The 26,108-nt window shown below is 43.5% G+C and overlaps 2 protein-coding genes across 8 annotated transcripts in view; one reads left to right on the top strand and one right to left on the bottom strand.

Moving 5' to 3' along the window:
* Window positions 1–1,543: 1,543 nt before the first annotated feature.
* Window positions 1,544–7,924, top strand: LOC135396217 (4-hydroxybenzoate polyprenyltransferase, mitochondrial-like). The gene is made up of 7 exons (XM_064627243.1): window positions 1,544–2,343; window positions 3,558–3,724; window positions 5,416–5,537; window positions 5,609–5,694; window positions 5,783–5,916; window positions 6,855–7,043; window positions 7,712–7,924. The coding sequence occupies exons 1-7, from the start codon at window positions 2,025–2,027 to the stop codon at window positions 7,823–7,825; spliced, it is 1,131 nt and encodes a 376-aa protein (XP_064483313.1). The 5' UTR covers window positions 1,544–2,024; the 3' UTR covers window positions 7,826–7,924.
* A 1,022-nt stretch (window positions 7,925–8,946) lies between these two features.
* LOC135394894 (FHF complex subunit HOOK-interacting protein 1B-like) overlaps window positions 8,947–26,108 on the bottom strand; it is a 36,344-nt gene continuing 19,182 nt past the window's right edge. For 4 of the 7 annotated variants that reach the window (XM_064625943.1, XM_064625940.1, XM_064625946.1 and 1 more), the window contains 13 exons: window positions 25,754–26,048; window positions 24,550–24,761; window positions 23,644–23,709; window positions 22,441–22,591; window positions 21,489–21,647; window positions 20,687–20,773; window positions 18,692–18,742; window positions 16,570–16,737; window positions 16,417–16,496; window positions 14,725–15,466; window positions 12,517–12,709; window positions 12,348–12,453; window positions 8,947–11,697 (listed from right to left, as the gene is read on the bottom strand). In XM_064625943.1, coding sequence (XP_064482013.1) covers window positions 11,541–11,697; window positions 12,348–12,453; window positions 12,517–12,709; window positions 14,725–15,466; window positions 16,417–16,496; window positions 16,570–16,737; window positions 18,692–18,742; window positions 20,687–20,773; window positions 21,489–21,647; window positions 22,441–22,591; window positions 23,644–23,709; window positions 24,550–24,761; window positions 25,754–26,048 — 2,467 coding nt within the window. In that variant the 3' untranslated portion in view covers window positions 8,947–11,540. The remainder of the gene's footprint in view (window positions 11,698–12,347; window positions 12,454–12,516; window positions 12,710–14,724; window positions 15,467–16,416; window positions 16,497–16,569; window positions 16,738–18,691; window positions 18,743–20,686; window positions 20,774–21,488; window positions 21,648–22,440; window positions 22,592–23,643; window positions 23,710–24,549; window positions 24,762–25,753; window positions 26,049–26,108) is intronic. The other 3 variants (XM_064625942.1, XM_064625941.1, XM_064625944.1) reach the window with 3 other exon arrangements.

A 26,108-nucleotide genomic window follows, 5' to 3' on the forward strand; every position in this document is an offset into this window, starting at 1 on the left:
GAATGATACCGGGGGCTTGTCTCATTTTCGCTTGCAGGTCAATGAACAGAATGTGCGGCAGTGAAATCAGGTGTAAAACACTTACGTCCAGACTTTCAACCTGTGGATTCTTTTTATACCACCGTGCACCCTTATGTTTTATCGGAACATAACATTTTCATCTCGATATGCAGGAATACTGAGTCACATCTTGTAAGCGATAGCTGTCGTCTGCAATATATCGTCTGCGGTACACACACAACAAAATGTCTAAAATTATTTTATGAAATCACAATGACATTCGTCTTACTGCCATGCGAAGATGGGTATGTTTGCGATATAGCTGATACGCATTATTTATTGTGTTTGATCAAAACTTATTATTTAATTCTGCTATTAAAAAGTAAGGCAGAACTCGTGAAGAAAATGTCGTGTGTCAGCTGTCGTCTGCAAACTATGGCCAGCGGGAAATAGCGGGTGGCCAAAATGACCTGGTGGTGTCATGACTTTGGTGCTACTGGTAGACAAGTTTTATAGATGAGCGAGACAGCTGATTTGTTGTTTTATTTCATATCTATTATTTAGCTCGGACATTCAAAAAACGAGGTGTTACAGCTTACCGTAAAATATTGAGTGACAGCTGTCGTCTGCAAGCAATTAGCGCATAGATGAGGCAGTATATAGCATTCGTGATTCTGGAACACAATATTTATGTCAACATCTAATAATTATAATACATTACTAGAGAGCAAATTACAACACTCATTTCCCTCAAAAATGGGAAAGGAAGCTATCAACACCGTTCCCAGATCGCGCTTTATGCGATTTGCTTGAAGCATGCAATTTATTTTATTGAACACGTAATCATAACTTACTGTTTTTGATGGATGTGTATATCTAACAAACTGTAATTAATCTGGAAAGGAACAGCAGAGTCATAGCACGGTCACAGTCAACGCGGCTAGCCTCAGCGCACATTGCGCGATAACCATCGTCTGCGAGGAGCTGCTTTCGATAAAGCCCTTTGTAGCTTTTCATAAAAATGTAATTTGATTTTTATGTGTGCGTATAACCAAGGGGTCACAAATATACGAGATTCTTACTGAGGTAGTGCGGTTTTATATGTTATTAAAAGTAATATACAATTTCCCCATAAGTAGTAGGGCTACATCTTCTCCATAATTAAACGGATAAACTAAAAAAAAAAAAAGAATCGATCATTCTGTCAAATTTTTGCTCTTCGTGTTCGACACAGAATCATTATTTATTTATTTACTACTTTCAACCCAGAATATACAGCTTACCGCAGTTAACTTGAAAGACGAACTTCATAGTTTGTAAGGATCAAAGCGGCCAAGTTGAACGAGAATTGTCGTCTGCTATAAAGCGCTTGTCAAACACACAATTATGAAAGCTAAAAGACAACAGTAAATAAGTGGAATAAATTATCCTAATTTTCTGCTTAACATTTTTTAAATTCCACGACTGTTTTCTTTGAGCAATTGAACAAGGCCCGCAGAGCATGTTTTCTGCACTCCTTCCATAATGCCATAGCAACCGAAGACGCCATGGCCGACATACGCACGTTGCGCACGGAAGAACATCGCGCCTGCGCTATTCACTTACCATAATCGCATCGTTGCGCAAAGCGTTTGCGGAAGAATCGGCCAGAGTTATCGCCACAACAACAGTCTCGCTTTCGACAACAGTTTCGCTTCAAGGATACTTGTGGGTCTCTCAAGAACACATCCCTGGAAATGTCTCCTGTATGACCTCAACCGTCGTCATATGTTTGTGTATCTGGTGTTGTTGCTATCATAACTCACATTGCTTTTATCGTGACATCCGCATTGTATGTGGAACACAATAGGTGCAGAAGCGTAGCGGTTCCACTACTCCGGCACAAAATGGAGGGAAATGATAGAGGAACTGCACTAAAGTGCGTATTCTCGTCTGGCTGCCTGCGATGTGCCGTACGTTTTGTAGTCGTAGTCATGTGGATCTTATGAATAGGATACATACGCGTAGTTGTGCACTAGCCTGCGATGTTGAGATGCGTATTTCAACGGCCAGCACTATGTCTGGTGAAACAGTGTGTCCCTATGCGTACCACTCAGACGGCTTCAGTTCTAGCCCGTTCGTGTCTCCTACGGACAAAAGGATGTGAACATAGAGTGAGTGCAGCGTGTGTTGAGCGTGAAGTCTTCCGAAGTTTGTCTTCCGATAAGAAGCACGCACCTTTGGCGTACGACCCCCGCGTTACGCATGTGGCTTCAAAGAGAACTCTGGCAGATCGGTTTGTGAGTTCCTGCCCCGAGGAGCTACAACCTTACCTACGGCTGATGCGACTCGACAAACCCATAGGTGAGACTGGGGCTGCTTTTGATGGCCACTTGCACGTAAGCAGTCACTGGTTTATCCAGAATCACCAGCGTGGAGGGGTGTTGGAAAAAAATGGGGCGGGGGGGTCATTATTGTAGTTATGTCATTATAGCTTAACATATCATTACCGACATATGTCTAAAGCTCATATCGCAAGGGCACCCCCTGTAGGGGGTACAGGTGAAAAAGTTAGGAGGTGTCATTGAACATTTGGGGTGTGTAGGGGGGGGGGGGGGGGGGTCAGGATAAATCACTCTAAACAGTTCACCTGTTCCAGTGTATCCAGGGGCGGATTTAAGGAGGGGGGGAGCGATCGCGCCCCCGAAGACGTCAGTTTATACACAGGATTTTTCTCTCTCCTCTCCCCAACTACATGCTCCGACAAAGACACCGCCCCCCTCCCCCCCCCCCCCCCCCCCGAAAAGAGGGTCTGAACCTGCCCCTGAGTATAGCGAAGTAGTAGGGGTTTTGACAGTGATTTATCCAGACCCCACCCCCATAACAATTGCTCCAAAGTCTGGAGGGGGACTCCCCAAAATTTTTTAAGATTGCACAATATATTGTCAAAAGCATGTAGATACACCCCCTAAGGACGAAAGTTTGGGTAAACTACTGGGTCTGAAGAAATAATCCATCTCGTGAAACTGGGCATCCTCGTATCTGTGCAGTTACGCACGAGAGTCTGTTCAAAGGAGTTGCGGCAGTGGTGAAACTAGATGGGGGGGGGGGGCTTGGGGGTTCAACCCCCCCCCTCCAAATCGTGCCTTTGATAGTGGATTTGAGAGTGGGGAAAACAAGTGTGGATTCCTCTCTTCCATGTAGCGCTTCCGTCCAGAACCCATCCAGAAAAATATTTTTCTTGCTACGCTGCTGCCCTGCGGGAAGGCACGAGTTTCCTTCAACACAAGGAAAAACACATCCGTTAATAAATACACATTGAGGATGTTATGTAAGGAATATGCTGTCGAGCCCCACTTGTTTGATCTTGTTTGTTTTTATCCAGTACTAGCATTAGCTGAACGGAGTCATGAAAGTTCATCCGTGACATTTTAAGTCTGAGCATTATTCGATTTACAGAGTACGGAATGGGTCATCTGGAAATTGTTCAACGAAAGACGTTGCAACTTCTTCCAGTATGCTTGCAGATGAGGGCATGACACCCAGTTTTAATTCCGTAATATAATGCTTCATTTCAGGGTCGTGGCTATTAGCCTGGCCAGGTTTCTGGAGCATAGGACTAGCTGCAGAATCAGGATCTCTGCCGGACCTTTGGCTTCTAACGCTGTTCGGTGCTGGAGCTGTCCTGATGCGAGGTGCAGGGTGCACCATCAATGATATGTGGGACCGTGATATCGATAAGAAGGTGAGTGTCGCGTCATTATCTTACTCAAAGTTAGAATACAGTAAGGGACTTTCTGGCGTCCCACTACATACCTCATACATACACTCTCCCGCGTGACATCACAGCCTGATGACTTTCAGTACTGACTGCCGTTTTTTTTCCTGTCTATTACCCGTTCTGCTGTAAATCCTGGAATGCAAGTTCATGTCAGTGCAAATAAGGGTCATTTATAGCCCTCTAGAACAGCACTGAGGTGCCCCAAATTTTTTTACCCTTTTCTTCATTTTTTGTTGCATTGTGTTCTGCAATGAATAAAATGGACGACTCCTGCAAAAGAACGACAAGTACAGGTGACCTACAGAGCGAGCGTGAGGCCTCTGTTCCGCACATGTTTAAAAAAACTATTTCGCTCGCGAAAAGAGTGCGTCAGAGAACGAGGTAACGCCGTGACTCGTGACGTAGAGCATCACAGCTCAAGCAGGTATGAGCGGCATGTGAGCTGAGAAGACAGAAACAAAGAAAAAAGGCACAGGGAACTTCCCCATGTCACACGGCTGATTACTCCGACCATTTTTGTAAATCTTGATTGCACAGTTACGATACGCTCCAAAGCAAAGATATTTGGCGTGGTGGCTCCCGATGGGCGAACGAGACAGGGTTCTGAGTCACGTTAAATGCACGACCTACTACAGGGTTAGCCTAGCAAACGTTACACATTTTGATCGCATCGTAAAAATAGAAGACGGGGTTCATCCAACACCAAACTTTGCAGGCTGGTAGCCATTTGTCTGAAGTTTTGTTGGAATTTTTTTCTGAGTACTATGGTCCCGTAGAAGAAAAATTAAAAATCAAGCAAAATCTCGCCCCATGCATTTTCAATGGCCTGTCTCACTCAAAATCCGCCATTTTCTGCTCTGTGCGCTTCAGTTTCATTTCACCACACACAGCTGGCACTAGCATACAGAACAAGACTGGAACAAGACGATTGGTGCATAACGTCAGAATCGGCATATGACATCGTTGTAGGCAGTGCTACCCGTGGAAAGTGATGTGAATGTGCAGCAGACACAAGAAAAAATGGCGGTGTTTGTGTGGGATAGGCCATTGAAAATGCATAGGGCGAGATTTTGCTGTATTTTTAATTTTCTTTCTACATGACCATAGCGCCTACAAAAAATTTGAATGAAACTTGAGATAAATGGCTATCAGTCTGCGAAGTTTGGGATGGCCCAAACCTAGTCTTCTATTTTTAGGCCACGATTATGACCACGTCATAATCGGCAACCCCCTACAAGGAGCCCGTCCGCACGATACGCTAGGGGGCGCTACTCATCGGCCCGCAATATCTACGTCGCGATTGGACAACGGAAATTCGAATTTTGAACGCGCAGAAGCGGACGTACGACTATCGTAGCAGACGACAGCAACGGCTCCTACGAAAACACGTAGAATGATGATGATAATAAACTTTAGAATGAAACATCTTCCGTGGGATATCCACCGCTTGTACAAAAATACTAAGGTAAGCTGAAGTACCAAGTATTGCAGAAATTGAGGAAGCAGTAACAAGGCCGATGAGTGGCGCCACCGCTAGCTTCCAAATGCGGTGCTGGGAAGGGGTGCCTATGACACGGTCGTTATAATCCAGTAGGTCGCGGTTAAATGTCACCTCATTGCTCCTTTAATACCGCGACACTTATCTACTTCCTCAGGTGGAAAGGACAAAGAATCGTCCCTTGGCTCGAGGAGACCTGACGAGGTTCGACGCACTAGTCTTTGCTGGGGGTCTGCTCGCCTTGTCGGACATAATTCTCCTTCAGCTCAACTGGTACAGGTAGGCACGCAGTTACATCACTACCCAAGCAAGAGTTGACACGTGTACAAATGAACGGAACGCATTTTCAGTATTGTGCTCGGAGCTAGCTCCCTCATGTTAGTCACCGTGTACCCATTAATGAAGCGGATTACCTACTGGCCTCAACTCGCCCTTGGTGAGTCATTCTTCCAACGCAGAGTCTGAAAATGGTTAGGTTTAGTTAGGTTTAGGCAATGAGACTTTTTTTTTTTTTTTGCACGCAGGCTTAACCTTCAACTGGGGAGCCCTCCTGGGCTGGGCCGCCGTCCACGGCTCGTGCGATTGGACTGTTGTGCTTCCACTTTACATGGCCACCATGTCCTGGACTCTCGTCTATGACACAATCTATGCACACCAGGTCATTTCATGCATCAAACAATTTGATAAGCTGGTTGTAAAAGCTAGTATGGTCCAAAGATAGCAGACAACAAAATGCCAACATCGTGCTTCTTGTCACCATACCAGGGCATCATTCAGAGAGACATGAACACACAGTAACTCTGGCTGATTTTCTCTCGTAGATTTCCTTCCATGCCTTTCTTTTCATCAGCTGCATTCTTTGGATCATCGCTCCCAATGCTATCTGGCATTGGCGAGACAGCAGTTGACGTAGCATAAAGGAAAATGATATTGTGCTGTCAGAAAGGACACAGTGTTGTGAACTCCCGGCAGTGAAACAAGTACCGAGAAGCAGAATTTCTGTTCTTAATATTTGTGCTGGCATACAGAATGACATGTTGCTCAAGAATTACCAGGCAGTTATGTTAGCCCTGTCCTGATACAACTGATGGGACAATTACTGATACAGCTTCAGCGACTGCTCTGACTATTGTCAAGGCCCCTGGTTCTCTGCTGCGGCAAATTCGAAGTTCCGCGGCACAGACTTGTAAATTCCATGATTTCCCACAGCATCGAGTCAACGGCTGCTTGAAATGGGGAAGACTATTTTCTTGGATCACGTGGGAACAAAAAATATTTTATAAACTTCGATTCAAAGCACTGTTGTGGCTCAGTATTACACGATATCTTGTGTTCTCCTCCGACAGCAAATGCCGTCTGTTGCCCACAATCATTTTACACCTGCTGAAAGATCTTTCAGCATCTACAGAGTTTATAGGAATTGACAAATACTTGATCACGATAGACACTAAATTCGGAGCAAGCACCCTCATTTTCATTCCAAAACCCGATCAGTATTCCAGAACTTAAAAAACCCCGAGACTGGGGGACAAAAGACGACAAGTACCATCTCAGATTTCGCATACAGCAGCGCACTGATGAATTTATGCCTTACAGGACAGAGTAGACGATGCCATTATAGGCATGAAGTCAACTGCCCTGAAGTTTGGCAAACAGACCAAGCCATGGCTTTGGGCATTTGCGTGTAGCATGGTTGGAAACCTGACTCTGTGCGGATGGACATCTGGTCAATCGTGGCCATTTTACTTGGCTACAATAGCAACTGCAGGACATTTGGCTACCCAGGTAACAATATACTATAAAACGTGTACCTTCAAAAAAAAAAAAACATTATTTTTGCACTTTGTGGACTTTCCTTAAAAATTTGGAAAGGCATGCAGCACGTGAAGAAGAATGACCTATGAACGTGAACTGATGACAGTGACATAAATCGTGTCTTATATTATACCACATTCCTGGTACACTAGAATGTTCCCCATCACTTTGGAGGCTTGATCTCGGTGTTGCAATCAATTTTATGACATAATCCATTATTTGTATAGTTTTCTTTCCTTTGATGGCAATATATTGAGGCATACTATTGATGAAAGATTCTGTATACCTTTGGCATTGAAATTTGTCGCTACATGGCCTTCCTAGTGCACAAGATTACGTAATTTCCAAATGCCCATCAAACTTGCTGAAAATGTTGATGTTGCTGCTCCACACATTTGTGTGCTACATTTTACGTGCAGTATTCATACATCAAAATGTTATACGAGTCCGAAGTTAATTGCAGAAAAGCAAAAACGAAAAGAAAGGGAGAAGAAATAAATATACAATTTCCTTCAAGATATATTTTCTTGTAGAAACTAAGCATGTACTTGTACAACTTGTCCTGTACCCTCTTCATGGTACATATTTTCGTTGCACACCGGATGCATGGATGTTTACAGAGTGCATTTCCCCTACAGATCAAGACGCTAAAGCTGGACGACGCTGGCGATTGTGGCCGAAAGTTCGTTGCCAACAGACAAGTGGGCTTCATAATGTTCCTCGGTATTATCTGCAGCAGCCTACTCAAGTAGAGACTGCTTCGAATTATTTTCTGTTACAGTAGGGCGATAATATATATTACAAAAACACTCGTTAATGGTTATACAAAAATAAAACTTAAGTTTTAATAATTCAGGTGTCATCAGTTTTCTCAACACGTGTGTACCGTGCTTCCCAGCGGAATAAGATGGTTTTTCTTACTTTTTTAAATTCTGTGTTAGCGCCACGGAGCAACTGTGAGCGGCGTACAGATGAAGACAGATGGAGGGAGGACAGCAGAGGAGGAGTGGGGTACAGAGGGGTTAGTATGCGTCCTGGGCCGACTTCAGGGGGAACTGTGCCGACATACGTTTGAAAAGTCTTCAGGAAAGCCCAGGGAAATCCTCAGACAGCACAGCAGGTGGTAATAAGGTGCAGTGAAGTCATATCAGGATAGATTAATTGCTGAACCCCCTGATGTATGAAATCGGCAAAATTTTTGCATAAAGTGTGTTGTATGGTGCGCTTTGTTATTGAACCCACTTATTGAACTTTTCTTGCTGATCTCCAGTTTTACTCTCAAGTCACTCTAAACTGGTGAAAATTCAGAGTAGTGGAAATGGGGTCCTAACCCTCTGGCAAAAAACTGCCAGTGTAACCCCAGAGCAGTAACTCTCGGCAGTAGGCTACAGTTACGATGCGGCACATAGTTGAGTCATCTGCTGCTGCTAGATGATAGCGAATAGTACTTATAACGCACATACAAGGGATTTTGCTGTCGTGCAGTTTTTGATTCACACTAACAATGTTCACATGTTTGAGTGTTCAGTTAGTAAATTATTTACGTGAGAATGTTTTTGTTTCATAGGTACGTTGATAAACCTGCACGAATTACTTCAAATACCCATTCAGCAATAATGCCGCACTGCCTATAATATTAGGGCATTCTATATCATGCAGTATGTACTGTACCACACAATGTTGCTTCCCGCCCAACGTATGAAATACGTACACACTTGTATTTATGCGAGTGTTTCTAAGCGCTCCTCAGACTGAAACATGCGTCGTCTGCTACAATTCCCGCAAGAGTGATGTTCAAAATCTCTTGGTAGTGTAACTAAAGAGTCACAGTTACATTCCGTCAGCAAAAAAGGTCACAATGTCACCGAAAAACTCATTCTCAAAACAATTTATTTGTAACAACAGCTCCAAAGCCCCTATTTATCTCCATTTTACACAAACAATATGACCACAGCTGGTTCACCACTATGGTTCGCTTCAAGAACGTGAGCACTTAGTGCTTTACCAAGGTATTTCAATTGCCGACTTCACATTTATCGCACTGATGCAAAAATCCAGGGATTCGGCTGTTTAAGCAGATGCATAGTCAGAAGCTATATCGGTCGATCAAGTACTGTCGATATAGCTTTGGCACCCGTTACACCGAGCACTGTTTCTAGCTTTCGGTGTATCGACCCGACGTCAGCGACTCCGCGCGGAGCACAGCCTTCCCGCGCTACGGCGTTTCATAAAGGTTACGTCTGCAATTTTGGGTTTTCGGAGGCAGGAGTGATAAGCATAGAGTAGGTTGTCTCTCTTCCTTTGTCAAAGTGGAATGTACAAAGTTGGGTAGGACAAAAAAATTATTTCTGATGTAAACTTTCATGTACAGCATGGCATAAATAGTAACATGCCGCACAGGCTTTTCACATTATGCACATTCTTGAGTGCTGCTCTTGAAAGACTTGGAAACATCTGTTTACATGTTACAGACAGAATATGTTGAGAGCTGGAAAGCTTACAGCACTTGCACAGCTTAGGGCCAGTGTCACCAACACCGGATCGAGTAAACCTTAACTTGAAATTACGACTCAGCCCTTTTTCTCTAATGTTAGCTAGTGTTACTGCAATTCACCCCAAGTCACTAACTAACGTTACCAAGAAAGAATTGACGGCTAACTTCAAGTTTAAGGGAAGCATGATCTTGGTTTAAAGTTAATTAGTGTTGGTGAAACTGGCCTTAGGGGCACCAAATCTGGCTCCCATTATATACTAGTATTTCCTTTCTAATGCACCTCTTCTTGTTTTGCTTGAAATGTTCTTCTAATGTTTAAACATCCCACTTACAAACTTCAAATAACATTATGAACCATGCGCTTTCAAACATGATAGATACAGAAACATAACTCTGTCAATAACTTAAAACTGCCGAGCATAAAACAAGACAAGAGGTATCACTGAGGTCATAGCCCTTTGGGCTCATTGCATTGAATGTAAAGAAGAAAAAAAATAGGCCCTTGAAAGTTGTTAAGATTATACCAGAAAGGCAGCTAAACTTTAAGACTGCTTTTCTCATCTTTCTTCTTTTTTTAAATGTTGTCACGTTCTTTAAAAATTGCAGCTGCAAGAAAAACTAAAATGTAGAGTTCCATCTTGTACCACGCATTAAATACGATATACAAATTCAAAGTCAAACCACCAGTTTGAGTAGTCAACAAAAAAACAACGCAACATACACTATGTACACTCTGTAGCCAGATCTGTTGCAGGCTCACCGAGATATGTCTACATCACATTCACAGCCTCAATTCATAGCGTCCTGATAGTTCGTCCGCTAGTTCTGAACGTAATTCTGCACTATCGACAAGGAAGCTTCTTTTGTTCCAAGATGAGAGAGAGAAAAACTGTGTCATCATCCATTTTACAAACTGTTTCACTAAAACACGGAGAATACAGCTGCTTGTCAAATGCACGGCTTTGTTTCTGCTGGAAGCACCCAACTGTTTTTTATAGACCTCTGTTCTATGTACATGCAGCTGGTGGAAAGCGTGCCACACAAAAGCTAAGAAAATAACCTCCCTTTTGCAGAAGTACGTATATGTTTACACTTATTTACAAGCGTGCTTTCTTACAAGCCCCAGCTTGGCTTTACGCATGCTCACCGCTGACAACCTCCGAGCTGCTTTCTATCATTGGAGTACGATTTGAAATCTACGTCGAGACTTTTTCGTCGGTACACAGCTTACGTTAGTTTACGTAAAGGACGTGCAAAGAAAAATGTGCATGCGTAAATGCATAAACATATTTGCAACATGCAAACATGTATACTTAGATACGCATACATAAATAGGAGTAGATAAACAATAGAAACAGGACTTGTAGTGGTGACATACTTAACAGTTGCACATTACAAGTGCACTGGCTGGACGGCAAATTTAGGGTGACGAAAAAAACAACAAAAAAAAAGCATGAACCTGCGACAAAGAGGAAGCTTAAGTCAGTACCCAGAGCTGCAGTAATAAAATACGAGACTCGTACTACAAGAAACACCAAATTATCACAAACCAAATGTGCTATCCCTTGTCGTCTGCACACAAACGGCTGACGCGACAACTTTAAAATAAAGCATTCAAAAATGGGTGCAACCTATTATCACATTATAATTCGCGTAATGGATGTCTTTACCCTCACTGACTGGTAAAAGCTCTAGTAACAAACTGCTGGCCTAACTTACCTAAAGAGGTGATACTATAGCAAACTGTGCCACAAATACTGAACATACCGGGTCAACTAAAACAAAAAGCTGATGCAGATAAAATCCCGACATCGATGTAGAGGGCGGGACTGCCGAAACTGCTCCCAAATACGCAGCAGGAACCATGGAAACGGACGGCACACAAAACGCTAGCGCGACTGTGTTTGAGTGGATGGGATTCAGCCCAGAAACGACGGCCAACATTTCGGGTCGAACTGAACGTGAACAGGGTGTCAGAGCGCCAACTGCTGAACGGCATGCTCCTGGCTGATAGCGGCTAATTCTTTTAGAAACTCCTCCAGTACAACAGCACACAGCACAGCATGCCGGGTCTTGATGGACTCCAGCTTCAGGTCTTCCTCCGTGTCCCTCGATACGGACGAGATGTACCTGCACGTGACACAACGTCTGTCTGATGGCACAACTGATTTCACAAATTAGTGAGACTCCACGCATATATTAGCGCATATAAGAGACAGTTCTGCAACTGAAGCACGAGTAACTCTAAGCACGTTTCAGTGTTGCAAATTGGGGTATTGTAGGGCCTTGCGTTAAACCCAGTAAAACCCATTTTTATCCCTCTTATTTTTTTCACCAGAGTCGGCTACGAATAAAACTCGAAAAAGCCTGAACACAAACTTGTCGAAGTGCAAATTCAGCCACCAGTACGGATGCTACCGGTACCAGTACCACCAATACCAGCTACCAGCACCACCAATGGAGAATGCTAAGCAATGCACATTCAACAGAGGCACTTCACATCTAGTGTTCATCTGAAATGCAAATTTTCTGCCCGAAGACCAGATAGTGCCCAATTTTGCCGTATTAATGGCTCCTGAAATAAAACCAGATTTTTGCACCCCAAATTTCAAAACGCATAAAAAAGAATATTAAACAAGGACTTACATATATGTAGCTTAGATAACACCACCTAATGGCTTAGATGCATGCTAGCTGTGCGCCCACTCTCAGGCTTTCATTAAAACACGACTACCTATCAGTACCCAACAACCACATGCAAAAGTCATTACTCTAGGCACCTGTATCCTCTTTGATCTGGAATAGACTGCAGCGCTGGTGCTCGTGGGCTAGCCCGATCTCCGAGTCGTCGAAAGAGATTACTGAAGCTCCGTCGTTTGGCATCACCTGAAACCGAGAACATTGCGGCTGAGCGGACGTTTCCATTGCCACTTCCCGCGAAGAATGCACCTCGGATGAAGCCCTGGCTGAAGCTGTAGCTTCGTCGAACGGGCGCGTCACCTCCGTAATGTCTGGGAGGCCCCTCACCCAGGAGCCGCTCTTCCCTCGTTACAAAGAACTGCCTTGCCCGGCCCAAGAGCTCCTCAAAATTTGGCAAGGTGTGCGAATAGCTATCCACTTTGTGCTTGAGTGATCCCAATACCTACAAAAGCACGACGCACTTGTGTTTGAATAGCTGCTCGGACTACAATGAAAAACGCTGTGTTCAGGTTATTTGCACGATAAAAAGGACTGCCAGGTACACAAAACGCAGGAGTAGAAACAGGGACTGGTGTACTTAAAAAGGGGGAAAAAAAGGGGGGAAATATACTTCATCAGAAAAAGGGGGAACAAGAAGCTAGTGCCGAAGGATGTTAAACGTACTGCCCAGCTCGCTAGGTGACTGCACGTGAATGTGTTAACTAGGGCAGCATGTGTGACGCCGGTCGACGGTTGATTAGAAGCCTAGAATCAGTCTTCCGTTCAGGCCCGTTCAGGTTATTTGCAGTCCATCTATATATGTGTAGCTGATAGCATCACTCATTCTTAGAGACTGAAGTATTACGGCTTAACCCGATTCTTCCCCGAATTTGCATCCCGAATTGAAGGTCGCCTCATTAGGGTGAAACCCCGATTTTTACCCGGCAAATTGCCCTCACTCAGACGTCTGTAGGAATGCACACTAACTTGTTTGGCAGCAAATGCAGTTACATCACCATTTGTAAAAAAACAAGTACAGCCAGTTGGAGTAACTGAGCCAGATTTCTCCCCTAATTTAGCATACTGGAAGTTTTGTTTCACTCTAATTCGCGTGACCTTAGAGCACATGTTTATTTACAGATTTTTACACCCCGAATTTAGGAAAAAATATTTCCCGAAAACTTCAGGCTCTACTCATTCTGTATGCTCTAACATATGACACTTGTAATTAGAGTCCCTAGCTTCCCGCGATTCCGTGAAATTTCGCGGTATTGGCCATGTCTCGCGGAACCTGCTGTTCCCCTCAGAATTGTGTGTTTTGTTATTTATTTATTTATGCATATACGCTACACTGCCTTACGGCAATATTCACTTATGGCAATTTTTTCGGAATATTCAGAGAATTATGGAAGGATTTCAATCGATCAGCCACATTTTCGCGGGTTATGCTCAATCAGTCTCGACTGCAATACTTCATGCAACTGAATAGTGTCGGAACTTGCGTGGCTGCACATGACAAGATGAAAGAAAATGTAACCACAGGAACGCCTGGAGAGAAATTGTCTAATTTTCTTTGCTCACTGAAAAGTTACAAAAGGCAGGAAAAGCGCGTGGGACAAGTCGGTAAGTGAACTCGGGAGAACGCTGCAACATTTCTTTGCTCGTTTTGTCTTGCCCACAGAATCCTGCCGTTTTGTATGTCCCACTTCGCAGATGTGTTAATTTTTCGCCGCAGAAAGCTAGGGGCTTTTCTTGTAACATACGTAGAGCCTGAAGTTTTCGGGAAATATTTTTTTCTAAATTCGGGGGGTAAAAATCGGGTAAACAAATATGTGCACTAAATTCATGCGAATTCTGGTGAAAAAAACTTCCAGTATGCTAAATTCGAGGAGAAATCGGGCTCGGTTAACTCAAACTAAGTGTAGTGGTTTGGTACAAACGGGGATGGAACTGCATTTGCTGCCAAATAAATAAGTTTGTGCATTCCTACAGAGATCCCAGTGAGGGCAATTTACCGGGTAAAGATCGGGGTTTCACCCTAATGAGGCAACCTTCAATTTGGGGTGCAAATTCGGGGAAGAATCGGGTAAAACCCTAAAACTTCAGGCTCCAAACATACGTGGTCGCAGGCTGTACAGATGACAATTTTTGCGGGACTTCACCACGGGGAAAGCACGGGACGAATTAGATTAGGAAGCACTAGATGCGCACTAGATACAAAACGCATTGCTGCTCAACTTTGCCAACTCTAGTAACAAAAACCTAGCGGTGCTCGTATCTAATGTGGCAGATCGCAAGCACGAATGTTAAAACAAACCCACACTGCTCTTCCCCATTTATCTTTTCTTTTCCCACTTTTTTTTTTTCCTCGAGCCTCATTTCTTATAACCTCCACGTTTGTAGGAGCAGCAAAGGAAGTCCCGGTACCCTTACTAGTTCCCCAAGCGGGGCCCCCCAAGGGTTAGCGGAGCAACATACCTGAAACAGGGAACGTATGCTCGGCTGAAACACCAGCGAATGACTCAGCAGGAACGATCGTAGAAGGGGCTGCGGATACAAGGCCAACCGGCTCACCAAAGACGTCAGCTGCAGGTTCGTGTACACGTCATTCTGAGGCATCATCTCCAGCCGCGCGAGCAAAATCCCGAGGAACGGCCCAATGTCCGGGCTGCCGAACGCCTCGAAACCCCCCTTGACGCCCTCTTTCGTCACAAAGACCCCCGAGTCCCCGGCCGACACAGAACCGTCGTCGCCACCGCACTCTGTTCGATCTGGCGTCACCCCGTTGGTGTCCGAGCTGCTGCCATCGTAAGACGACGACCACGCGGTGCACGCTTTCCGCACCGCACGAACTTGGTGACGGGCGTCCAAGAGGTACAGGTGGTACCCCGTGTCGTCCGACACGTGCCACTGACTTCCGTTCTGCGCCATTTTGGGGCTTTCCGCCGCGGACGAGTCCGAGCTCGGGAAGGTCGTGGAGATGGACCGGCGCTGGCCGCCTTTCGCGCGAAAGCTTCCCTCGGAATTTGCAACGTCGTCAGGGAGGAGGCTCTCGCGTGGGTGGCGGAGGTTGCGGGAGATCGGGCTTTCGTCGGCGCTTGAAGTGTGGCAGCTGGATGGGATGAGGGAGAGGAACTTTTCGGCAGCCATGCTGTAAAAGTCAACGTCGCGAACTCGGCTTCGTTGGCTGACCATTACGTGAGAGCATGGAATCAGATATCTGAAAAAGAAAAAGAAAGCAGGAACAGCTATTGCAGACGTCATTACTAGGGCCCGGATTTTTGGGCACTTACAGGGGGCGCTCTTGACCGCATAGCACGCAGTATGCCAATCATCATCGCGGATGAGATCGCTCTGTCTCCCGATAAGCTGAGAAAGGGGGTGTGCACTGCTTTATGTATCAACATTCCTTCCAATCGGAAGATAAAACAGTACGGTTCCGAAGGTTGGTTGGCATAGAATGATTTATCCAGTGAAGAGCGCTACCTGTTAGTGCCCGAAAATCCGGGCCCTACTCATTACTTTCCAGACAAGCGTCAACGTGGAACAATGGCTTTATGTGTTTCAATTCATTTTAACTGTCACACCCTACTTTTCATTATCGATATCACAATACATATCCCGAGGGTCCTTACATTGGCGGCTGGGTTACGACTATGACAATGCAGCTGTCAGTGCATCGACTATCCAGATACAACAACACAGAATCAATACACGCATGATTGGTAACAGCAGGTCATACCAAAATGGAACCAGATACAAAAACATGAGAGATTAACAACATACTTAGGATAACTACACAGTTGAGTGTTTACGAAATGATGAATCATGACCAATAGTTAGTATATTGCTACTTCCGTATTGTCGCCACTTCCATCTCAGTTGTTTGTCTATATTTCTTATTTGATCTCTTCCAGATAGCTAGTAGGTGCCGCTCCAATGAAAAACATATGTCACTGCCGTGTTCCGTAAACTTTTGTCCCAAGCTGTACTACAACAGCAAGCACTGGAGCTCCCATGTGCCTCCACAGCTCAATCAAACCACAGATCAATCAGCACAGTTCAATCAAACTATCAAATCAAAACACTAGATATCGTTACACTATTCCAGCTGTTACAATCAGGCAAACAAAACTGCTCTACACCACAGAGACCAAGAAAGGTGCTCACTTGAAAACCAACTCCAGCATCACATCCTCGCAGTTGAAGTCCAGCAGTGTTCGAAACAGGGCCATCGTTACAAGGCATAGCTGCAACATCAGACAATTTCCATGCACAGGGTGGCCAAACCGAGAGTCCGCATTCTGCCGGGACGTAACCTACCCTCGAGTGCGATCCCAGTCGATTTATCAAAGTGTTGACCACCAGGTGGTCTTCGTACTTCTCCGTGAGCACGAAGCGGAACAGGACCATCAGCAACTGCGGTTCCGTCACTGTCCGCAGGAACAGCTCCAGATAAGCAGTGGCAGTCACAATCTCCTCCAGTGTGTTCTGCCATTTGGGAAGCAAGCATGATGTAGTACTAAACGTCACCACATTACACTTTTACTTTCCCATTCCACAAAACTAGCCTATCAGAGCGTTCTCACCCAGCATGATGGGAACTGGGTGTGGCTTTTAATGTCGCGAATGGTACTCGAGCTAACAAAGAAATAAAGGCTGCAAATGTACTTATGCGCACACTTTATTTATTTATTTATTCGAAAATGGTCAGACATGTTAGTCAAATGAACAGCACAAGCACTAAAATTTATTGAATGCCATAAAAAAGTCACATTTTGTGATTCAGTAAATAAATATTGTTATTATTATTATAACGAAGAGTTTTCCTTTCAGCTAAAATTTTTGTCCTCTTCCATTTCATAACACGTATTCATTATTGAGAGTCAAATTTTTCTTTGCTATCTTAGGTATAAAGACCCCTGTCACATGCCAAATTGAATGGCATTCACAGCTATTGACATTCGCACCAAATGTCATTTGTTTGTATTGCATCAAGCTACACGAAGGAGAAGAATGTCATTCGCAAATGATGTCACTGTCGATGATTAAGACATCAGGGCCAAATATATGAAGCTATGTACAGGTACATTTGTTATATGTTTACTTCCTTTTCTTGAAACTAGCGAAACATTAGATTATTTCACAAAGTGGTAGTATTCGATTTGCCAGGGGTATATTAGGTAAACATTTAAGGCAAAGAAAGGGAAAATCCAAAAACATTACCCTAAACACAAAAATGATTTCTTCATTTCTGCTTTCATTTAGTTTCAAATGCTGTACACAGAGGCTACACAGACTCTACACATGTGCCATGTGATGCGACATTCCAAGTAAGCAAAGCAGACTAGATCAACAATGCTCAACACAGACACCAAATTTTTAATGGTTAATTGTTTAGCCATTGCATATTATGTCCATGTGAACTAAAAGGCAGAAACAGAACAAAGGAGCAGCGCAGTCCTGCGTGTTTCTCCTTTAGTCCTTTGTTCTATTATTTCAGCCTTCTAGTCCGTACGAATACTCACCGACTCACCCGGCTTTTTAGTTCAGTGCACATTACGTTTGCAACAGAGCTACTGAGAGTTATCTTTTAGCAGGCACACATCTTAACGATGTTCATAACAGCAAGGTGGGACTAAATATAAAGTCTCTAGGTATTTTACGAGACAAATGAAAAATACAGCACTGTTGCACGGAAACGCAGGTTATAAAATCTAGTCTTACTGTAGCGCATTAAAAGGCCTAATTTACGCCACAGAAGAAGAAGAAGAAACTCCTCTTCTCTGCTACGTAGCATTAATCTGCTTTCCATCAAACTCAGCATTAGTATGGGTACTGCTCCCCTTTACAGCAGGCAGTATGATAACAGCCACTGCCATTATGTTTAGGGCCTGACTTTTTCGGGTTTTATTTTTGGCCAAATTCGGGGGGTAAATATCGGGTGATATTTTTCATTTGAAAATTCGGGTGTATTCGGGTTAAATCCCGTTACGGCATATTCTGTCGTCAGGAATTCGGGTGTATTCGGGTGATTTTTTTTTTGTTTAATAAAAATTTGTCTTAACATGGAACTAATGTTTAGCAATGTTATCAAACTTTATTTTAATGCACGCTTATGAGTGTGCCATGCGATCCGGATGTTTTCGGGTAGATTCGGGTTAAACCTGAATTTTACAGATTTCGTTCGGGGGGTAAATATCGGGCGGATACGGGTTTAACCCTAAAAAGTCAGGCCCTAATTATGTTAGGTCATTATGCCAACCTACGCACATGCCACAAGCGCTGCCTGCACAATTTGTGTTATCCCACCCGTTTCCACTTGCCCTCATGCAAAAGCACGTCTAGCATCACCGCAGCTAAAAAAAACCATCAAAGCCCAAGCAAATCGTGTCAGTGATGTGAGCGTGCTAATCAGAGGACGCTAATTAGGAGTGGTACTAACCGAGAAAAATGACGAGCTCTCGAGCGTCTCAACATCTATGCCCACAGTATCCTGCACCCGATTTAAACCGCATTGAAAAGAGAGAAATGCACTTCAATTAGTTCACTGCTCATCGAATCATGATCCAAGTGGTGCTTTTTGTGCGAAAGTGGAGCAAGCAAACTATATTATTGTGTGGAATCCTGGGAACAGTGGTGCCCAAATAGATGTTATACCTATCCTATCCGTCCACGTTAGCTGTCTTGTCAGCCACCAATGTCAAAGCTTCACAATCCATGTCGGGGTGCAGGTCACACCCAGACCAGATCTGCATTCTTACAAGGCTTGTGATGCATTAACGTTGGTGGTTAGAGAGACTGAGATTATCCTAATTTAAATTATCGGTGTCTTAAATTATCTCTTCATAAACTACTATTGTAATTTAGAGGGGCCCAGGCCACAAAGGCTGACAATTAATTCTATGAAATGTCTCTCCGCATCTACGTATCTCTCTCTATCTGTGCATGAACCTTGTTATCATAAAATAAAGTTTGAGATAGAGATCAGGATTGCTATGAGAACACGATAAAACAATAAATAAAATAAATAAAACCTGCGTTTTGATAGGAATCCACATATGCTGCATCCCCCCCACCCCACCCCACCCCATTTGGTTCTGACCTGCATCTGTGATAGTCACATGCATATGGAAGCATGAAATTTGAAAGATGCGCTTTAAAAGTAATACAATTATCTTTTCTTCTATTACAATGACACTTCTTGGTTTACCATGATGTTTGCACAGGAATATCATTCATGAAACTTGCATTCAACGATGCCACTTGTGTGCTTGCAATAATGATTTTCATTACACCTTACAAAATGGGCAATAATTTCAGAAATTTCTCCTAAGATATGCAGTTACAGATCCTAGTACAATTTGAGCACCACTGCACCACTTACACAGACCATCATTGTTTGACCAGCAGTATGCCAATGACCGATTTTCCATTCTTTCTCATTTCAAAGTGTGCGTTTCCAAGTGTACAATGAAGAGAAGCGCACCTCACGCATGCAAACCAGAAGACAGGCCAAAGCAAAATCACAGCGTGACAGAAACACATTTAAATGTCTCTTAGGCACCAAACACCTTTCATCACATTTACATCATCCTTCACATACATGCACATGCACAAAGCAGAAGTCAAACATGCTTCTCCGGACATAAAAACAGACCGGGACACTATGGGACTTAGAAGATGCATCTTTCTGAAAGTCAGGTAAGGGAAACGAACCACCCAAAACATATTTCTTTTAGACAATAATGCGTTAGGAGGAAGTTAGAGCAATGAAGCTCAAGTATGCCAAGATTTAAATGGCATCTGCTTTATAAACATAGTAATAGCTTCTAAGTATAGATTCAGTGCCCGTCGATGCTAGCCACACTATTGGTCAATGCCAAGTAGTAATGTTGCATAGCGATATGTAGGATACGGGATACGTTGGGTACGGGATACGTTGGGTACGGGATACGTTGGGTACGGGATACGTTGGGTACGGGATACGTTGGGTACGGGATATGTCTGGTACAGGATTGTATCATAGAGGCACTACTGCACATGTTTGCTGCTTTTTTCAACAACACAAGCGTCCATTTCAAACACTCACAATTCACCAGTATTGCAGCAACACTTGACCTAAGTTATATTACCACAATGCAATGCAATTTATTCATGCTAACTTTCCCACGTACGTATTTTATAACTACAGATGCTACATCGCTCAAACGCTCAATTTAACGCCCGAAGCAAATCTCTATGAACATCACACATGGTGTGGCTACAGTGCAGTACATGCAAGTGCACAATATGTCCCGATTGTCGTGCCCAGTTCAACAAGGGAAGGCTTGAGAAGTTGGACGAAGCAAAGGACAAACTGAACAAGAACACATAATTCGAACAAAGTCACGACGACAGACAAAAGAAGGCAGCAGAGAGAGGTGCGCTAGCCTCTCACCTGGTGCAAGGCTGGGCCCAGAACCGGAACCAGAAAACCCTGGTAGATGTACTCGAGAAGCTGCTCCTGCACTGTTGGGTGTGACACCTGTTGAAGGAAAATAAAGGGTGGAGGGCTTTTTTTTGTTTGTTTCTTTAGCAGTATGTGGAAAGGGTTTAACTGAATGTCTTGCATTCGCAAATGATGTGACACCCCAATTCAGGAAACCCGAAAGCTCCATCGTCAGTTGGGGTACCGCACCCACCCACCCCACCCCCAAAAAACGAAGTTTTCAGAGTGCAAATTCAGCCATGAATGCAAGCACTGAAGGATACTAAGCACTACGCATGCATTCACCAAAGCTGATTGGCATCTTAAGCTGAAATTACAATAGGTTATCAGCTTATCAAGATTACTACAACAAATAAGTTACCTTGAACAACACAGTTTTCCCACCTTTTCTCTAATTCGAACTTGGGTAATGTGACCAATAAACCAATCTTTTAGACACTGTGATCAGAGTAGTTGAGTGATAGTTCAGCTAAGCTTAAGCAACTTTCGGTTTTCAGTTTCCACATTCCTATGCTCTGTTCTTCAAATTAAAGTCAGTCCATCAACAAGTGCTCCATCTGGTACAGCTGGAATTTTCTATTTATCCCTGTCCTAATTCAGCAAAACTATAATGGTCCATGAACGTTTCAATCAGCTTTAGAAGCGGGTTTTCCATGCTCTATTGCTCTGTTTTGTTCCAGATGGTGTGTGGAGTTAGTGGACCAGCTCTAACAGTTACAGTTAAGTACGTACCAAAGTGAACAGTACAAACCTGAATGACAGCGTTGCAGAATTCCAGCGAGTTCAGAAACATCGCCAGCTCCGGAAGTTCCTGAATGTCTTCAGGAGTCAACTTGTGCCAATCCTCGGCCATAATGGGCAATTTACGTGGTAGCACGGAGTACAGGCCACTCAGGCCAGTGGCCAAGACCTGCACGAGGCATGATGCAGCACAATGAGGGAACACTAGCGAAGAAAGCACATGTGGATCGTATTGGTTATATACTCGAATATGGTAACGAATGGAAGAGAATTCACAAGCACAGATGGATAACACAGCACTAGCATTCAAATCCAACGATGAAAGATGAAAGTCACTGAAAAGGTTAGCCAGCTGTACGACTCGAACCCACATCTTCTGGATTACCGGTCCAGGGCTTTACCAAATGAGTTAAGCTAACAAGCATTCTCGGCGACTTCCAGGGTGCGTCATCTGAAGGGACAAACCAGTCACTCCCTCTCACTCATCCTCCTTTCACTCTTACATTTTTGCACACTCATACACACATTCATACGACAGGGATCGACGCAAGCGGCAAATGTTGAACATGGGAGAACTATGTTCTAAGGCTGGAACAACATAGAGGGGACAAACACAAATTCAAATTAATTCAAATTGAAATTATTTATTTTACAAAGTCTCCCACAAGCCACAGCTATCTCCCCAGCTCCACCTGGCAAAAACTCATTTCCTTCGGAGAAATTGCCGAGGACCGGCGACCCACATTGTTTTGGGTGATCTGAATGTAAGACGATTAAACCACCACTCTTCCTAAGCAAGTTGAATAACAGCCCACAATGCTAGTTTCATTTAAGAGAGGCTCGGAATTTGAACAGGAGCAAATGTAGTGTTTTATCCGTCAACCACACATGCTGGCAGGTGACTGTCGCACGCTTGCTGTTTGAGATGTTTTACTGGCAAGAGAATGATTCGACGGACTCACTGGACAAAAGTTTGAGTGTTCCGCAATGTAAAGGCCAACGCTTTGGTTCTTGCGAGAAAGTGCCATACAGAGAAGCAGGGCATCACGTGCCTGCTGACCTATGCTGCCCTCTCGATGAACAAACGGGATCAACAGCGAGAATATCAGGAACCTGCAGAAGAAACTCAAAGAAATATATAGCCTGCACATCAAGCATGTGTTACGTGTTAACACTCCTCTATAATTCAGTGCGGATAAAAGCCAGTTGCTACTTCAGGCTGGGGTTTTGTCGCTACCAATGCATTCGGGCTGTTACTGGGTTAGGAGGAAGCATAATTTCATACATGAAAACAAGTGCTTGTTGGGTCTAAATTCAAGTCAAGCTGATTCTAAGCCGATTCTCAAAACTAACTCTTGCATGACATGAGTAGGATTTCTTTCGCAGAGGCATGCAAGTGTTGCAGAAAAGACAACTGGTGAATACTCCTTCACCTGTGGGACAAAATTGATTTCAAGATTACCTGCACTTTTCAATTTGTCCAGAACTACAGGTTTTCCCGGCGATTTTAATCCAAGTGCCAGCTAAATTAATCCACATGCCATGCAAACTTTATGGGGCATGGATTAATTTAGCTGGCACTTGGATTAAAATCGCCGGGAAAACCTTAGTGGCTGTTGTGGCTAACATTTTTCTATGTGACTATCCTAGGTGCAACAACCCTGTCCCATTTCATACTCATCAGCTCCCAACACTGTGTTCGTTAAAGATCTGGAATCCACGGAACACCATGAAATGGCAATAAAAAGTTTCAAAGCATAAACATTCTTTTTTAGACAAGCCACTACGAAGCTATCAGAAATAACAATGGCTACGAGCTATAATCATTAAAATGATATACAACATCACCTATCAACAGAAAACGAAATTACGTACAAAAAGCAGAAGAGATTCAATGCGAGAACTTCCCATTAAATAAATTAAGAACACTGCGTACAACCCGCGCTTGCATTAAACGTACACTTACACAGTACACCTCAACTGGACAACTAAGTTGTATATAGGTTAGACATGTTACAACTACAGGGACATATACCCAGTACATAGACCACACACTTGAGAATCAGGACATATCCCAATCACAGCTAAATACAGGTATAGTTAGGGTCAGTGATTGTGCTCATCATGGCAGACGCATACAAAGAGATGTTTCCAATGCGCCTTACCACCCTTTTAGGTTGCACGGGCATGTGTCCTGAGGCTCTCCTTCAGAGTGCACTTTGGAGAAACTACTGAAAGGATATGCCACTGCTCAGCTGAAGCCTGCTCGATTCATTCACAAGGAAGATATTTGCGCGCATAGAAAGCTGCGTATTATTGCATTATATGATTAAAAAAAATATAAGTACAAATAAATTTTGACTCCAAGGTTATTCTGTGTTAGTTGTCTGTGTGTGCACAGCAGAACCTTGATTCCTTGCTGAAGAAAAGAAAAACTGAAAGATTAGATGTATCATCGATTTAACATTTACAACCCTAAAAAAAATTTTTCTAAAAATGATACAATCGCGTTACTGGCAGGCGACAAGGAAATAAATAAAAAGATGCAGTTATGACAAAATTGTCTAATACAGTAAGTAATAATTAACTTTACTTTGCAACTGTGCTCCCATAATGCAGTCAAGTAGGATATAAAAGGTTACATCAGTCATGCTTTTAAGAACACATGTAATGACAGATAATTTAACCGTTTTTCTAGCAATATACCATGAAAGAAAGTATTGAATTCGGATTCAAAATTTTTACACTCAAATTTCTAACGAAATACTGTATTGCGCTAACATCATCATGTGGGATAGTTGGGAGAACATGAATGGATTACATTGGATTGAAAATAATACGGAGATTACAGTTCCACAAGTCTAAAAACTCAAGTTCTTATATAAAAACACAACGAAAATTAGAACATGACAGACATGTTGAAGCGCCGCTTTGTCAGTCATGTTCTCCAACGAAAACCATGGCATGTTCCAGTGAAGGAGTGCACAATAAATTTGGGAACCTCGAAATACATTCATCAATCTATCAAGAGCAGAGCTGCATGACAGTATATATATATTTTTTTTTTTTACCTGGCAGGCTGGTGTGTGCCCGTAGTGAAAAATAGTTGGAGCAGGTGTGGGTGTTGGGAGAGCGACACACACAGTGTGTTGAGCAACACTACCAGACGTTTCTCCACCTCCACGGGACTTCCGCACTCACCGCAGGAGCCCAGCAGGTGCAGCAGCGGCCGCAGGAACCCGTGCTGCAGGAGCAGCTCGTGCTGGGAATGGCTCACGAGCACCTGTACAATTTTGTGAGTAAGATTATACAGGGTGGTCCACCAACCATTATAGAAATTCATAGTAAAAAACGTAGGCCCCAGAGAGACATGTGGTCAAGGGATTTTTTTTCGGCCAATAACTTTTGCCACATATTAATAACATTTTTATTACGTTTCAATTGACAGAAAGTTAATTTCTTGAATTGAACTTCGAAATTTCTCAAGGCAACCTAACGTTTTCTTTGCGGAAATGGGTTCCCCGTGGTCATTTTACTCAGTATAGCTAGGGCCTGACTTCTTAGGGTTAAACCCGTATCTGCCCGATATTTACACCCCGAACGAAATCTGTAAAATTCGGGTTTAACCCGAATCTACCCGAAAACATCCGGGTCGCGTGGCACACTCATAAGCGTGCATTAAAATAAAGTTTGATAACATTGCTAAACATTAGTTCCACGTTAAGACAAATTTTTATTAAACAAAAAAAAATCACCCGAATACACCCGAATTCCTGATGACAGAATATGCCGTAACGGGATTTAACCCGAATACACATGAATTTTCAAATGAAAAATATCACCCGATATTTACCCCCCGAATTTGGCCAAAAATAAAACCCGAAAAAGTCAGGCCCTAAGTATAGCCCATAATCCCACTCGTAATGCAATGGCAATTGCCGAAATAAATTTGCCGAAAATCCGTGGAAATGAGCCCTTGGCTCCGCCCCTTTTTTGACGGCTCGTAGTTTGAGCGCAAAACTGCGAAGAAAGGAGGTTACACTGACACGGACTGAGAAATTTCGAAGTTAAATTCAAGAAATTAACTTTCCGTCAATTGAAACGAAATAAAAATGTTACCAATATGTGGCAAAAGTTATTGGCAGAAAAAAATCCTTCGACCACATGTCTCTCCGGGGCCTACGTTTTTTACCATGAATTTCTATCATGGTTGGTGGACCACCCTGTATGTAGTGAAAGGAAACCTCTAGTCTTATCGAAACAAGTTCTATTCACCTCGTATACTCTGAGCTGCTCTTGTTTGAGGACAGGAAGGAACTCTCCAGCCTGTAACGACCATTGAAACAGTTTGTCCAGGACACCCTCTGCAAGCAGGAAGTCCACAATGGGCCCCAACTCCAAGGGAGCCTGGTCCGACGAAGCGTCGTTTGGGGCATCGGCGGAACACTGGCCATCGGTAGTTGTTGAATTCCTACTTGTAGTTGCTTCTTCTACGAGAAAATTCACCATCTGGTCGAGATGATTGAGAACGCCCGTGATGTCGTCTGCTGTCGGCTTTGTCCCCGACAGACTGTTGGAACAAACAGACATTGTAAGACATTGGCTATGTGCCAATTGCTGTAATGCTGAG

Source organism: Ornithodoros turicata, chromosome 5 (genome assembly GCF_037126465.1).
Source record: "Ornithodoros turicata isolate Travis chromosome 5, ASM3712646v1, whole genome shotgun sequence".
In the NCBI taxonomy this organism is placed as follows: Eukaryota; Metazoa; Arthropoda; class Arachnida; order Ixodida; family Argasidae; genus Ornithodoros; species Ornithodoros turicata.

Coding starts and splice junctions, on each gene's coding strand:
- LOC135396217 (XM_064627243.1), top strand. CDS start 2,025: ATGTTGAGATGCGTATTTCAACGGCCAGCACTATGTCTGGTGAAACAG. Junction 3,725..5,415: donor ACCGTGATATCGATAAGAAG/GTGAGTGTCGCG, acceptor CTACTTCCTCAG/GTGGAAAGGACAAAGAATCG. Junction 5,538..5,608: donor CTTCAGCTCAACTGGTACAG/GTAGGCACGCAG, acceptor ACGCATTTTCAG/TATTGTGCTCGGAGCTAGCT.